The sequence below is a fragment of the Papilio machaon genome, chromosome W (assembly GCF_912999745.1).
Source record: "Papilio machaon chromosome W, ilPapMach1.1, whole genome shotgun sequence".
Lineage (NCBI taxonomy): Eukaryota > Metazoa > Arthropoda > Insecta > Lepidoptera > Papilionidae > Papilio > Papilio machaon.
Window position 1 is genome coordinate 3,026,859 of NC_060015.1, and position 13,831 is coordinate 3,040,689.

At 41.2% G+C, this 13,831-nt stretch overlaps 1 protein-coding gene across 1 annotated transcript; it reads left to right on the forward strand.

Annotated features, from left to right (window-relative positions):
- Positions 1 to 7,259: 7,259 nt before the first annotated feature.
- Positions 7,260 to 12,047, forward strand: LOC123722896. The gene is made up of 3 exons (XM_045685460.1): positions 7,260 to 7,414; positions 9,129 to 10,244; positions 10,617 to 12,047. The coding sequence occupies exons 1-3, from the start codon at positions 7,265 to 7,267 to the stop codon at positions 12,045 to 12,047; spliced, it is 2,697 nt and encodes an 898-aa protein (XP_045541416.1). The 5' UTR covers positions 7,260 to 7,264.
- Positions 12,048 to 13,831: the final 1,784 nt, after the last annotated feature.

Consider the following 13,831-nt stretch of genomic DNA (forward strand, 5'->3'; position numbering starts at 1 on the left):
AAACAGGTAATAGATTGTTTACCCAATGAGTCATTAGCTAGCAGCGCTATACAACTTAAAGACGGAGCCACAAATGTAGTCGAGCGCACATTAGGTTTGATGTGGCATCCCTCAGATGACACATTTTTATTTAACATTTCATTTAACCGCTTATCGGATAATGTACTTAATGGTAGTGAACCACCAACCAAAGCTAAGATGTTAAGTTTAATTATGTCTATATATGACATGCAAGGTTTTATAACGCCTATAACTATAAAGGGTAAAATAATTTTACAAAATGTACATAGGAGTGGAGTGAGCTGGAATTGCCCTATCCATATAAAAGATTATGAATGTTTTTTAAAATGGCTTAACGATTTAAAATTATTAGCACAACTTCGTATCCCGCGTTGGTACAACAACACAGGTATGTGGACTGATTGTTATCCCCAAACAAACTCAGATGATCCTGAACGAATAATCAACACCGAGATGCATATATTTTGCGATGCCTCCTTGAAGGCATATGCAGCTGTTGTTTATTGGCGATTTATTCGCACGGATGGTAAGGTGTTCATTTGTTTTGTCACTAGCAAAAGTCGGGTGAGCCCGTTACGACCGGTGTCCGTACCCCGGATGGAACTTCAAGCAGCACTGCTAGCTGCACGTTTGGCGAGCACGGTCCGGACGGAGCACACCGACATCACACCGACTAGACGGTATTTTTGGACAGATTCTAAAACTGTCTTGCAATGGATTCGAAGCGATCCACGTACGTTCAAACCGTACGTCGCCCATAGGTTGGGCGAGATAGACGAGTTGACTCGCGTCATGGAATGGAGGCAACAGGCTTGAACGTAGCAGATGTTGCTACGCGTGAGGACGCCCCACCGCTCACCATTGACAACCAGTGGTTCCAGGGACCAGCATACCTCCGACTTCCAGAAGTGAGTTGGCCCGCAGACCTAAGCAGCTCAGAAAAAATATCTGAAGAGGTAGCTTGCGAGCAACGTAGTATAAATGTTATCGGCGCTAGCTCTCCCACTAACCTCGCTTTATGTTTACCAGACGAAGAAAGATTATTGTCCTGGTCACGGTTGCTCCGCTCGACAGCTCGAGTACTTATGTTTATAGATAGATGCCGTAGAAGAAAGGTAACATTTAATGTAGATCTTATGTCGAGGGCAGAAGAACTATTATTAAAGAAAATTCAATTAGATAGTTTTTCTTTGGAAATTGATTCTTTCAAGCAAAAGAAAAGTGTATCTAAGAATAGTCGCTTGCTTAAGTTAACTCCGTATTTGGACGACCGGGACATTTTACGTGTAGGAGGTCGAGTTGATAAGGCAGACGGGGTAAGTTACAGCGCATGTAGACCAGTCATAGTCGATGGCCGTCATAAGATTACCCAACTGATCGTCGAGGACTATCATCGGCGAGCCCTGCATGGAGCGAACGAGATGGTGGTTAATGAAATCCGCCAAAAGTATTGGGTAATAAGGTTACGCCCTACCGTCCGCGGAGTGGCGGCACGATGCTTGTTCTGCCGGCACAGACGAGCAGCGCCACGCGCGCAGCGCATGGCGGACCTGCCACAGGTACGTCTCCAGCACCACAGGCGTCCATTTTCCTCTGCGGGCGTTGATTTTTTCGGACCGATGGAGATCACCTCAGGTAGAAAACGGCTTAAACAGTATGGTGTCTTATTTACTTGTCTAACCATCAGAGCCGTTCACATAGAATTATCCGAGAGTTTGTCAACCGATGCGACCATAATGGCCCTGCGGCGGATGATTGCGCGTAGAGGAACCCCAGAGATCTTATACTCTGATAATGGAACCAACTTTAGAGGTGCAGATGCCGAGCTTAAGCGCAGTCTCCAGGAGCTGAATTTTGAACGCCTACAGGACGACGGTTTGGTAAGAGGCATAGAATGGCGTTTTATTCCTCCAGGTGCTCCAGAAATGGGTGGCGCCTGGGAGCGATTGGTGCGCTCTGTCAAAACGGCATTAAAGGTCGTACTTAAGGAACGAGCACCACATTTCGATACTTTGTCTACTCTGATGTGCGAAGTGGAAGCTTTAATCAATAGCCGACCCATCACTCATGTTTCTACTGATCCTAATTACCCAGAAGCTTTAACACCTAACCATTTTCTAATAGGTACCTCCTCGAGTGGAACTCCTTACGGTAAGTACGATAACGGTGACCTTTGTAATTTAGGCAAGCGTTGGCGAGTAGCACAGAGGCTTACGGATTTGTTTTGGAGTCGTTGGTTAAAAGAATATCTCCCAACATTGTTACCTAGGCAAAAATGGAATGACGAGGCAAAAGCATTATCAGTAGGTGATTACGTATTGATTGTCGACCCACAGTTAGAACGCGGTTCGTGGAAGCATGGCGTAGTGAGTGCGGCCCATGCCGGAGAGGACGGCAGAGTGCGTTGCGTTGATGTGCAAACGCGCACGGGCGTTTTAAAGCGTCCAGTAACTAGAGTAGCATTGCTTGAGGTATAGGTTTGTAGTGCTGAGGAGTCAGCACTAGGGGGCGGTGTTGACGATAGAACTTAAAAGCCGTCATAATGTTTTTATTTGTGATTTAACCTTACTGATATTGTAACATATAATTTTGTTTAATTTCTTTGTTGTATTCTACTACATTAATTCCATAAATACTATTTGTTATCTGTAACCTACCAAGGTAGATGTAAAAATATTTAGTAGTTTTTAAATATAAAAAATAAAATGATTTTGGAGGGTGGACGGCACTTTTGCAGTCGAATGTCGTCCGTCGAACGTACTGTGCGCACCCATGTTGAAAACCTGTGTTTCAATTCTACTGCATCGCCGCCATCCTTTACAAGAATATAGAATAGAAATAGAATATATGTAATACATGCCAGCGTTGCTGTCTTACTGTACTGGCATAATGTACAAGCATAAAGCGCGCCTCGCTTAGTTACATAAAAATACAATAACTTTATGATATTTTAAAATGGCTAACATTACGGCTACAGACTATTACAGTGTCCGTCCCTTAAAATCTAGAATTCAACCGAAGTACACTGTTTCCAAACTAGGGCCTAAATATATGAATATCGAAAACAGCATTTATGCTTTTATAATAAACACATTTATTTCCAGAATTCTAAACAATACATAAAATTTGAATGCACCACGATTTACGTTTGATGCTATTCAAAAAAAAAACAAATCAACAATACAACTTATTTGAACTTTAATATTTAAAAAAAAAAGAAGATTTGGTGCCAATTTTAACTTTCCTATTTAACGACGTGTTGACAACAGAAACTATTCCAAAACAATGGCAAAATTCAACGATTGTCCTCATTCATAAAAAAGGTGACAAGAGCGACATATCTAACTACAGGCCAATAAGCTTGATGTCAAACATCTACAAAATCTTCTCTAAAATAATCCTGAATAGAATAACCAAAAAATTGGATGAAAACCAACCAATAGAGCAAGCTGGATTTAGAAGTGATTTTTCAACGCTAGATCATATCCATGTAATCAAACAAATAATAGAAAAAAGCAATGAATATGGCACCACCTTCTACTGCTGTTTCATTGACTACTGTAAAGCATTTGATTCACTAGAACATATAGCAATCTGGCAAACCCTAAACAACCAAGGCATTGACAAGAAATATATAAGAATAATTAAAAATATATATAACGACAGTTCCGCAAAAATCAAACTTGAGCGCGAAGGTCAAGACATCGCGATAAAAAGAGGGGTGCGACAAGGAGACCCGTTGTCGCCAAAACTCTTCTCGGCGGTCCTAGAAGAGATTTTCCGCTCACTAGAATGGGAAAATTACGGACTAAACATAAACGGCAAAAACTTGACTCACTTAAGGTTCGCAGACGATTTGGTTATACTTTCTTCCTCCCCGACTGAATTAACCGAGATGATAAGAGACTTAGATAAAGCAAGCCGCAAAGTAGGATTAACTATGAATGCACTGAAAACAAAAGTAATGACAAATAGCTTAAAAGAACCTATTGTAGTAAACGACACAGAAATTGAATACGTTCAGGAATATACATACCTTGGTCAAATAATCTCACCAACAGGTCTAAACTCTAAAGAGGTAGAAACAAGAATAGGTAAAGCCTGGAAGAGATATTGGTCGCTGAAAGAAGTCATGAAGAATAAAGAAATGAGCGTACAAATAAAACGAAAGCTCTACAACGCTTGTGTACTTCCCGTATTAACATACGGCTGCCAAACTTGGGCACCCACAAAAGAACACTATAGAAAACTACAAGTTTGTCAAAGATCAATGGAAAGAAGCATGTTAAACATTAAAAAAACTGACAAAATCAAAAGCACATATATCACAAAAACAACTGGACTAACGAATATCATCACAACAATAAAACGACTCAAATGGAGGTGGACTGGCCACACACTACGTGGAGCGGATAAATGGAGCAAAGTCATTAATTACTGGTATCCTAAAAACGGTAAAAGGAAACGCGGAAGACAACAGAAGAGGTGGGAAGACGAAATAAGAGCTACAGCTGGAAGGACGTGGTCTAGGAGGGCAAAAATAAGGGAAGAATGGAAGGGATTGGAGGAGGCCTATGTCCACGGGGCAAACGGATAATATATATATTATGTAAATATAAATGTATAATAAATCAATTTAAATTAATGTCACGAATATTGTATCCGAATAAAGGCTATAATAAATAATAAATAAATAAATAAATTTAAAAAAAAAATCTAAAAAAAGTCGAGTAACAACTTATAAATAAAAAACCAAAACAACCTATCGTGTTAATTAAATTATTCAAACTTTCGTAAAACATTTTCACTAATATAGGAACGGCTAACAATCACGGACATATGTCCGATGTCGGCACCGATGAAGGGCCCCGATGAGCTCGAAACTAGTCGGTGCCGACACCTGACATATGTACATGAGTGTTTTAGCCGTTCCTATATTAGCTATTGTGTTAAGTATGAAAAACGAATTAATAAAAATTTAAGCGATCATAAAAGACGAGCGCATCGTTCATGCGGTTAAAACGTACGTGTATAGCCGGCTTAATACAATTTCAATTTATCCTATAGATATACGGAATACCATTGACATAATATGACCACATTAAATATATAGTAAGACATTATCAAACATAATTCTGACACCCCCCTTACAAACTAACCACATTCTCCTCACTCCATTCTCACATTACATTCCTTAAAGCTTTTTTCGAATATGAAGAACAAAAACGTTTTTATTACTTTTTTATATCTTTTATATTAAAAACTAAACTTAAATGAATTGTCTTGTTGATTATTTAGTTAGCTTTGCCATGAAAGTCCATTGCCGTGACCCTATTTTTATCTTTGTTGTTTTTACAGAATAGGGATTCCATTAAGACATTGTGTCACGGCAGTCGATAACGGTCTTATATTGTGTTTTCAACATAACATTTTGAATATTTGAATTTTGATTAAAAATTGTCATATATGTACAATTATCTTTAATAAATATTCATTTATTACTAATTTTTGTCATAAAATAAGCCCGTCATTTCATTCGTAGTTGAAATAGATTTGTTTTTAAAAATAATATTAGGTCCTTACATATGAAATTGGCGTTTTCGTACTGGCCACTTTAATCACGAATTTCTCCTCTTTGGTAAGGAATTCCAAATTCAAATTTGTACAGCTATAGACTCATGTATTTGTGGTTCGATGACCGTCATTCATTTGTTTTTTTTCTTCTGTTTTTTTCTGTTTGCGTCACTCATTTTACAAAATGGAAAACTTAAAATATCGCATTATTTACGAGTACGAGTTCCGCTGTGGCACTAGTGCTGCGGAAACGACTCGAAGGGTGAATGATGTGTATGGCGGTCGTGTTGCAAAAGAAAACACAGTTCGTTTTTGGTTCCAACGTTTTCGTTCTGGAAATTTCGATCTGCAGAACAAGCCCCGTGGACGGCCTGAGACTCAAGTTGATAATGAAGAGTTGAAGGCTATTGTGGAAGCGGATCCATCGCAAACCACGTCCGAGTTAGCTGCAGGCTGCGATGTTAGTGATAAAACTGTTTTAATTCACTTGAAGCAAATTGGGAAGATTAAAAAGCTTGAAAGGTGGGTACCTCACGAATTGACTGAAGCAAACCGGCAAACGCGCGTCGACTGTTGCGTTACATTACTAAACCGGCACAATAATGAAGGTATTTTAAACCGACCTGTGATGAAAAATGGGTTATTTACGATAATCGGAAGCGCTCAGCGCAATGGTTGGATCCTGGCCAGCCAGCCAAATCCTGCCCCAAGCGAAAATTAACCCCAAAAAAGTTACTTGTAAGCGTTTGGTGGACTAGTGCCGGTATTGTTCATTACAGTTTTCTCAAATCTGGCCAGACTATTACGGCTGATGTCTATTGTCAGCAATTGCAAACCATGATGGAAAAGCTAGCGGCTAAACAACCTAGGCTGGTCAATCGCTCCACGCCACTGCTGCTTCACGACAACGCTAGACCACACACTGCGCAACAGACGGCTACTAAATTAGAAGAGCTTCAATTGGAAAGTCTAAGACATCCTCCGTACTCCCCGGACCTTGCTCCAACAGATTACCATTTTTTTCGAAATTTGGATAACTTCTTGCAAGGGAAAAAATTCAACTCCGATGGGGCAGTCCAAATCGCCTTCAAAGATTTTATTGATTCCCGTCCGACTGATTTTTTTAGTAAAAGGATCAATGAACTACCTATGAGATGGCAAAAGTGCATAGAAAATAATGGTTCATACTTTGATTAATTAAATATATTATATTAAAAAATATTCGACTTTTTGTTCCTCCCATACAAAACGCCAATTTCATATGTAAGGACCTAATAATTGAAATAATTAAGTTATAACGCAAAGGTCTTCAGAACGCGCCCTTAAGTGCCATCAGCGCGTCCTTCGGAATGCGCCTCAACCGGCGGTGATTGGTCCGCGGCCGCGCCGCCATTATGTCCTTCCATCGCGCCTGCGTGACTAGTCGGACGCGAACACTCTCGATGAAAGTACCGTTTTACCGACGCGTGTGCGCAGATATAAAGTGTTGTTTTCTTAAAGTTGATTGTAAAATACCTTTATTAAATTTGTCAAACTAACTGTCGTTTTACTCCAAAATACCCGAAAACCCGTGAACATTAAAATGGCGCCCAACTAGTGGCTTTAAGGTAAACTTTAAGGTGAACTTTTTGTGTAACTTCGTGAAAAGTTATTATCGTAAAAAAAAAGTATGACAAAATCGCGCACACGTCGTCAGTCTCGTCGACAATCTGAGTTTTTCGACCCGGCGGAAGACGGTTCTTCCCCGCCGCCGACTACAACGGGAAATATGTCTGTCAACGACATGGTCGCCATGATGTCCACGTGGCAACGCAGCCAATAGTCTAAGAGCCCGTGAACCCCAGACCTTCGTTATTTTATAAAAGCTGAAAGTTTGTGAGCGCATGCTCCCAACACAGGTAAGAACGATGGACTATTATGAAGTTTGGGTTACCGTGGCTTTAGCAGGTAAACGGTACTAAAGGTGTGTAAAATACCGATCTAAATTCATCAAATAATAAAGTGTGATTTTTTGGTATTACCTTCAGAATATTATTAAAAATCACGTTATTGATTGCCAGACACTTAACATCGTGGGAACCCCTTGCCAGACACCCCTAATGTTCATGAAATTATAATTCTACTTATGTTATAGTATAAAAGCTGATTTTTATATATAATACTTAGGTAATAATTAGATGATGTTTCCTCATCAGCCAGACATTTTTGATAGTTCCATCCCCTTGCCAGACAATGATGTAGGGTCGCTGTAGGAGCGAGCGCGAGACAGTATATGTATGGTGGGCCTGCCATTATAGAGGTCAATGATGGATAACAATTCAATTTATTTAGAGTTGATTAACTGTTATAAATACTATATTATTTTAAACAATAATTTATCTTACTTTGATTGTAGTTTTTGAAATTATGAATTATCAATGTGTATTCCATTTTTATTTGTTTTTTACCTATCATCTTTTGTTAAAAATCAGTGTTTGTTTTGATTGGTTTGATTGTCTTTAGATGGCTCTTTTTCTTGCTCTGTTTCAACAGTCTTTTTAGAATTTTTAGGTTCTGGGGTAAAATATTTTTTCATCAGTCCTGTAACATTCCCTGTGATAACCACTCTCTGTATATTCACGTGGAAGAATGATGTTATTATATTTAAGGTTATGTTTTTCTCGCAATTTTAAAATTAATTCACATTTTTTCAATGTCTCGTCAGAAAATAATATTATTTTACCACTACTTTTCTTACAAATAACACAAATTAACATATCACCCATGACTTAATTTTTTAAACAAAATCACTTTCATTTAAAAAATCACATAAACAAATTGTAAGCATATAATGTACGTATCATACACTAATAATATATTGAATATACTTTATAGTCTGTATATATTCGAAATATTTTATGTTGTAAATTTATAATAACTATTCAATTAATAATACTTGAAGATAGCATATAAGATTATTTTAGCTGATGTAAACATGTACTAAGTACTAAACAATACATGCCCAGTAGAAATAACAACTGCGCAGTGAGGGATCGCGATAGACCTATCTCGCCATCTCACTCGCACCCACCATACATACACTGTCTCGCGCTCGCTCCTACAGCGACCCTACATCATTGTCTGGCAAGGGGTTGGAACTATCAAAAATGTCTGGCTGATGAGGAAACATCATCTAATTATTACCTAAGTATCATATATAAAAATCAGCTTTTATACTATAACATAAGTAGAATTATAATTTCATGAACATTAGGGGTGTCTGGCAAGGGGTTGCCACGATGTTAAGTGTCTGGCAATCCATAACGTGATTTTTAATAATATTCTGAAGGTAATACCAAAAAATCACACTTTATTATTTGATGAATTTAGATCGGTATTTTACACACCTTTAGTACCATTTACCTGCCAAAGCCACGGTAACCCAAACTTCATAATAGTCCATCGTTCTTACCTGTGTTGGGAGCATGCGCTCACAAACTTTCAGCTTTTATAAAATAACGAAGGTCTGGGGTTCACGGGCTCTTGCTCTACAAGAGGAAACTTTTGAGAAACTACTGAACACAGTTCTCAACCACTCGCAGCGGCCATCGTCCCCGCCCGCTCAACCTGCTCATGGAAACTTCGCCTCGTGCAAGGCTCGCTATAGCGGAGCGCCAGACGAATCTCTCGACGGTTTTATAGACGCCGTAGAAGCCTACAAAGAATGTGCAAATGTAAACGAAACTAATGCACTACGTGGGTTGTCAATGTTGTTAACTCATGAAGCCGCGACATGGTGGCAAGGGGTTAAAACCACCACGAACAAGTGGGACCACGCCCTCACATCCCTCAGAGGTGCGTTTGGTGATAGCCGACCTCCGCATCGTATATACAAGGAGCTATTCGCCAACCCACAACAAGCAAGTGAGAAAACGGAACTCTTTATCGCAAAAACACGAGCGTTATTATCACGTCTACCAAAGGACGATCTGACAACCAAAGTACAGATGGACATGGTGTACGGACTACTACATAGTAAAATACGCGAGCGTTTGAGAAGAGAGGAGATTCATACATTCGATGCGCTACTCAGAAAGTCTAGAGAGATAGAAGAATCTTGCGACGAGAGTCTATCAACCAGTGGCCTTCAGAACAAACTGCGACAACGCCAGTTCCCGCCAACTTCTCGTCACGCCGCAAGCATCGCCGCCGCCCAGGGGTCAACGACCGCGCCACCACTACCGCCGCAGAGCGCGCCCAAGCCGCCTGCGCCCGCCGCTGAGTCCAGCGGCCACGGCACCTACCGCCGTTCTCCTCGCTGCTCCGTGATGCCGCCCACACCGTCGTCTCTACAACCCCACGGCTCTTCTACTCCGTTCGCGAACGCCAAACGTCGATATTGCTTCTATTGCAAGAGCTATGGACATACACGTGATGAGTGTCGTAGGTTAGCAGCTAAAGGCAAACAGGACATTGATAATGCCGCCGACCCTATCCCGTCATGTTACGGATGCAACGAGAGAGGTGTCACTCGATCACAGTGTGCTAAATGCAATTCGGACTTCTCTGCGTGTGAATACGACCGTCCGAAAGGCGCGCTGATGGGAACTTACAGTACAAGGTATTCCACCACTGTTATCAAATCATCTTGTGATAAGGATGAGTCCCAGGTGAGTTCCGCTTCATCTTATAACAGTGTGTTACATAAAGGTTTCCCCTCAAGCATGTTACCACCTCCCAAGTCCAACTTTGATTCAGTGAACCATAAACCGTCATTGGTAAATAATATTGCATGGGAATGCTCTGAAATTTTTTTGCCTACTCAATTTAAATCAGCTTTACCTGAATTGTTTCATACTAAAAATAAACACACAGAGTTTTTACCTAAACAATTTATATCTGTGTTACCTGAGTTATTTTATGCTAACATTGATCACATAGAGTTTTTGCCTATTGATTTTACTGCATTCTTGCCATATGAATACTTTCTTTGTGATAATGGGTGTGTCGTTAATTTAAGTCGTGATACTAATATGTTTGAGTGCATGCCACATGATGTGCCTCCTCCGACTTCTAAGCTCACTAACATACTTGGTGATTGTTCTATAAGTAAGTACAATTTGACCACAACCAAATCAATCTCATTTTCGACACCAACTGATAAGAATAGGGTGACTATGATTTTTTCCGGACATCCGCGGAAATCGAACACAGAAGTTAGGGTGACCATGAAAAATGTTTTCCATGAACAATCCGGAACTATAAATAATTTGAAAAATAATTTTATTACGCCTACTAGGTTGACCATGCAGGACGATTTTAATAATAATCAAAAATTATTTCCTAAAGTTGAGTCACAATTTTTATTAAATAGAGCGACCACATGTTCGAACATTTCTCTGTCGACTCTTGATTCAACTAATTCAAACGCTCATCCACAAGTGTCAGACACTTGTCAATCCCAACGGAGACCAATTCTTGGAGTGGAAATTCTAGGTGTAAGGGGTACCGCACTATTGGATACAGGTGCTAAAGGGTGTATTGCGGGTGCTTCCTTATATCAGGTGTTGCATAAGCATAATCATGCCTGCCAAGAAACCACTAAACGCGTTCGTCTCGCTGATGGCTCCGTGCAGATTCGTGAGTTATTGGTTACTAACCTGCATGTTAAACTAAAAAGTAAACTATTGTGTTTGGAGTTCATTATTTTCCCAGACACCGAATCCAATGATACTATTCTTGGTATGGACTTTATTGCTTCAGCGGGTATGGTGCTTGATTTCGCTGCTTCAATTTGGTATTTCTCTGGTGATGAGGTTACTTACCCATTGGAATATGAACTTTCCAGACCATGCGTGTCCGTATCCTCTGCAGATTTCCTACGTGAGGAGGAAGGAGTTATGCTGCATCCCGAAGAGAGATTGCTGTTGTCCGACTTCCTGAAACAGAACGAAGACCTGTTCGAACCAGGGGGAGGACCAACTCCGTACGCAGAGCATCACATCGACACCGGCGATAACGCTCCTATAGCCGTTCCACCATATAGGCTCACTCCAGCAAAAAAAGAGATAGTGAAGGCAGAGTTGGAGAAAATGTTAGCAGACGACGTGATTGAAGAGTGTGAGTCTGCGTGGTCTGCGCCTGCTCTTCTTGTCCCGAAGAAGGACGGATCTTTTAGATTTTGCGTCGACTACCGTCGCCTCAATGCGATCACCAAGACCGATAGTTATCCAATTCCCTTAATCGATGATTTATTGCAGATGACCAAACGGGATTGTCACATGTCCACCATTGACCTGCGTGCCGGATATTGGCAAGTCAATCTAGCAGAAAAAGACAGAGACAAAACCGCCTTTATAAGTCCTTTTGGTACGTATAGGTTCAAGCGCATGCCGTTCGGCTTAAAAAACGCGCCATCTACCTTTCAGCGATTGATCGTTGCAGGACATCACTTTGTTGGCATATTTGGATGACATCCTGGTGATCACACAGGGAAGTTTTCAGGACCATCTTCAGGATCTTGACAAGGTTTTTGACAGACTGCGTCACTTTGGGCTCCACGGGAACCGCGCAAAATGTCACTTCGCTCGCCAGGAATTTCATACCTAGGCCATGTGATCACACCCAAAGGAATCAAGCCGGATAGCACCAAAGTCGACGCCGTCCTGAAAATGAAGGAACCACACAATCTCAAACATTTGAAATCATTTTTACAGACCTGTTCCTGGTTTAGGAAATTTATTCCTGATTTCTCGCGTATTGCCGAACCACTGTCAAAACTTACACGCAAAAACGAAGCGTGGACCTGGGGTGAAGCACAGCAACGCGCCTTTGACGTGCTAAAGAGTAAGCTTACTAGCGCTCCTATTTTGATACAGGCCGACTACACCCAGCCCTTCTTGTTGCGCACCGATGCCAGCAATTATGCTCTAGGGGCTGCACTTTTACAAGGTGACAATAACGATGAAAAACCAATCGAATACGCAAGCAGACTTCTGACTTCAGCCGAGAGGAATTACTCTACCATCGAGCGGGAAGCCCTCGCAGTCGTATGGGCAGTGGAAAAGTTTAGGGGTTACATTGATGGCCATCTATGCATAGTCAAAAGTGACCATCAGCCACTTAAGTGGTTGCTTACACTCAAGTCCCCAAGTGGTCGTCTCATCAGATGGGCCCTGAAACTCCAGGCGTTTGATCTCAAGATAGAGTACTGTCCAGGTAAAGTTAATACCTTAGCTGATACTTTAAGTCGACCTACCTGTAATGGTATCAACGAATGCGAAGTGTGTTCCGTAATCGTCGACTTACCTCAAGCACTGCCGAGTCAGCTCCGAGCCGAGCAGCTTGAAGATCCAGAAGTGGCTAAAATTATTCAAGATTTAGAAAGCACAGACGAACTTACCTCTACTCGGTGGCTGGAACGTGGATACGTACTGCAGCGGGGTGTGTTATATCGTTATGATCCAGATAACGACTCCGAAGAAGCGCAGATGGTAGTGCCAATTTCAAAAAGGGAAGAAATTTTAAAGTCGTTTCACGATTCCCCAACTGCAGGCCACCAGGGTATTGAGCGGACTCTGCAACGCATCCGTGAACACTTCTTTTTCACCGGGATGCGTCGTTACGTTACAGAGTATCTAAAAAACTGTGTGGACTGTCTCAAGTATAAAGCCGCAAATCAGAAACCAGCTGGTCTCCTCCAGACACCCGTGCTCCAACAAAGATCTGAAGTCCTTGCAGTGGATCTTTTCGGTCCCCTGCCTGAAGGAGATCAAGGACAACGTTGAGTCCTTCTTGTTGAAGACGTAGCTACTAGGTGGGTGGAACTGTTCTCGCTTGTGGAGGCCACAGCGGAAAATTGCGCCAAACTTCTCATAGAAGAATACTTTCTCAGATATGGATTGCCACGTCGAGTTGTGTCCGATAACGGCACTCAGTTCATATCCTCAGTAATGCAGCTGTCGATGTTTATTTTAGGTGTTCAACAACAGCTCATTCCAGTTTACCACCCTGAAGCTAATCCCGCCGAACGCAAAAATCGGGATCTCAAAGTACAATTGTCTTTGTTAGTAAAAAACGAACACCGTAACTGGCCTAAATATCTTGCCCATGTTCGGTTCGCTTTGAATAGCGCCGTCTGTTCCACCACTGGGAAAACCCCAGCCTTTTTAACGTTCGCTCGCGAACTTCGCACACCTTTTGAGATGCACCATGATTTACGTGCAATCTTAGATAAGGAAAACTTTGTTCCTTCGGC